Source organism: Pteropus alecto, unplaced genomic scaffold (genome assembly GCF_000325575.1).
Source record: "Pteropus alecto unplaced genomic scaffold, ASM32557v1 scaffold111, whole genome shotgun sequence".
Taxonomy (NCBI): Eukaryota; Metazoa; Chordata; class Mammalia; order Chiroptera; family Pteropodidae; genus Pteropus; species Pteropus alecto.
Window position 1 is genome coordinate 6,870,533 of NW_006431915.1, and position 3,032 is coordinate 6,873,564.

Genomic DNA, 3,032 nt, shown 5'->3' on the forward strand with positions numbered 1-3,032 from the left:
GGAAGTTAAAGAGAAGCTATTATAACCATGGAGCTCTGTTAGAATAGCTTGGGTAATGGCAGAATTTATAAAATAAATAAATAAATAAAAATAAATTTAAAAAGTTGTGATAAAATGACAGATCAACAAAACAAAGACTTCTTTTTTCAAACAAAAAATATCAGTATAATCTCTATTGTATAGGATGGTCACAACAAAATTCACAGGGCAGCAAAACAGATATACCTGAACCAATGTCAAAAACCACAGTATACCCAACAGCATCTATATGTAAGAAATTGGAATCTAATAACCTCTTTAAAATGCATTTTTCATGTGAATTTATTCAGCATAATGTAGGAACAGGACATAAAATACCATATGATGTTCAATCAAATTCAATTCAATTCTATTTGGAGATGAAATGACATGGCACCGAGCTATCCATGTCCCCACTGGGAGAGAAGTGTGGATGCTAAGAGGTTGTTCTGAATCCCAATCTTCTACTTACTAGCCATGTAGCCTCAGCTGGGTCAGGGAACATCTCTTGGTTCTACTTGCCTCATCTATAAGATGGTGATAATGCCAGTGATTAAATGAAGTACATATCAAATGCTAAGTAGAACGTCTGTGTAGTGGAAACATCCAATAAAGGAAGCTTTAAAGAAAATTCAATTCTGATAACAAGGATAAAAAGATTCTAAGCTATGTATAATAGTGCTTATGTAAATACTATACTGAGCTAAAAACTAACAGGAGTATAAACAGGAATTCCTTGTGTAGAACTATTTTTGTCATGAGTTGAGTATGCCAACACTGTCTACAGCCACTTTGCTGTCCACTTTCAGTATTGTGTTATTTAGTGTCTTTCTTATCTCTGCATACTTTACATCAAACAATATTTTTTAAGTCTATTACTGACTTTTGGAGTCTTTAAAAATATCCTGGCTTTATCTCTCTTCATTCTATACAAATCAAGAAAGAGTGATGGAAGAGTTATATGTAATATAACTTTTTACACTCTTGTTAAATAACAATATATATTGCTTTTGCAGTTACAATTTATCTATTTACACTTTATGTTTTAAGATGTGAGGAAAATAGTGTCATTTAGTGTGGAAAAGTAAGATAGGTGTAAATATTCATATTCACTTCCAACTAACAAATTGGGTTTGAATGCCATTCCTATGTCGCTTGCAGAAAGATTACATATGGTTGTCCCATTGTTGTCCTGATTAATCAATTTACCTACAGATTTTTTAAAAACTGTCCTTCACAGTGAACAAGTCAGTCATGTGCAATTTAGGTTTTTCTAGCACACTTTAAACACTTTTATTGTTATGTCTGAACCAAGATGTCCGATATAGAAGGTTTTTTGGAAACATGATTTTTCAAACTTGCTTGTTAGTATGAATTTTCTAGTGCTTAATAGTCCTGGAAGTATTATTGAAGGTTTCTCATGTTTAGTAAATTCATATAATTTCTAGCCTATGTAAATTCTATGATGTGCAATAAAATTTTGATTACTGAATTAAAGTTTTATCATTCAATTAAAATGGTTTCTATTCAACATGAATTCTCTGATGAAAAATGAGAGTAGATTTCTTGCTGAAAGCTTTTCTACATTCACTGCATTCATAAGGTTTTTCTCCAGTGTGTATTCTATGATGTACAGTGAGGTGTGACTTCTTGCTAAAGGCTTTTCCACACTCAGTGCACTCATATGGTTTCATCCCAGTATGGATTCTCTGATGCACAATGAGTTGTGATTTTTGGATAAAGGCTTTTCTGCATTCGCTGCATTCATAGGGTTTCTCCCCAGTATGAATTCTCTGATGTTCAATAAACTGTGAACTCCGTATGAAGGCTTTCCCACATTCATTGCACTGATACCTTTTGTCCCCAGTGTGAGTTCTCTGATGTACAATGAGGTCTGACTTCTGAATGAAGGCTTTTTTACATTCATAACATTCAAAGGGTTTCTCCCCAGTATGAATTCTGTGATGTACTCTTAGTTCTGACTTCCTGTTGAAGGCTTTTCCACACTCATTACATCCATGGGGTTTCTCCCCTGTATGAATTCTCTGATGTACAATGAGCTGTGATCGCCATATGAAAGCTTTACCACATTCAGTGCATTCATATGGTTTCTCCCCAGTATGAGCTCTTTGATGTACAGTAAGTGTTGACTTTTTGATAAAAGCTTTCTCACATTCATTGCATTCAAAAGGTTTCTCCCCTGTGTGAATCCTCTGATGAATAATGAGGTTTGACTTCTGGATGAATGCTTTCCCACATTCACTACATTCATAGGGTTTCTCTCCTGTATGAGTTCTCCGATGTACAGTGAGTTGTGACTTCTGAATAAAGGCTTTTCCACATTCATTGCATTTGAATGGTTTCTCCCCAGTATGAATTCTCTGATGTACAATGAGCCCTGACTTTCCACTGAAGGCTTTTCCACACTGAATACATTTATATGATTTCTCACTGGTTAGATTTTTTGGTTGTGCAAAGAAGTGTGACTTCTGCATGAAGGCTCTGATATGTTCATTAGATGTTGAGTTCATGTGAAATACTTTCTCCAGTGTATTACATTCATGGTCTATTCCCTTTGTCACTGACACACTGTTAATGCGTGAAACTTGATTCAAAAACTTGTCTTGGTTTTCTCGGTGATTTATCTTACCTCCAAGTTTCCAGTCTTCAAAACTTGAGTATACTATCACATTATGAAATATCACTTCTTCAGGAATGCTCTTCTGTGGAGTTAATTCTTTCATTTTAGGTCTAATTTCAAAGTCTAAAAGAAAGCCCAAGTGTAAATGATGTTACTTTGCTCTTGAGCTTTGATGAATATAAAACAAAACACAAATATAGTTCTTCATTTTAATGGAAATAGAGAGAAATCTGATAAGTATGGTCAGATCTGAAATTTAAGATTATGATCTTAAAACCCAGAGATAGAAGAAGAAATAGACATAAGAAAAGCAAGCAGGGGAGAAATGGGAAAAGAAGAGTTGATGAACTCACTATCATGGTCCCATATGATT

General features: G+C 34.3%; 1 protein-coding gene across 1 annotated transcript in view; it reads right to left on the reverse strand.

Annotated features, from left to right (window-relative positions):
- Positions 1-1,355: 1,355 nt before the first annotated feature.
- Positions 1,356-3,032, reverse strand: part of LOC102879714 (zinc finger protein 300-like) — a 4,917-nt gene continuing 3,240 nt past the window's right edge. The window contains exon 3 of the mRNA XM_025041599.1: positions 1,356-2,782. Within this exon, the coding sequence (XP_024897367.1) occupies positions 1,542-2,782 (1,241 nt within the window). The 3' untranslated portion in view covers positions 1,356-1,541. The remainder of the gene's footprint in view (positions 2,783-3,032) is intronic.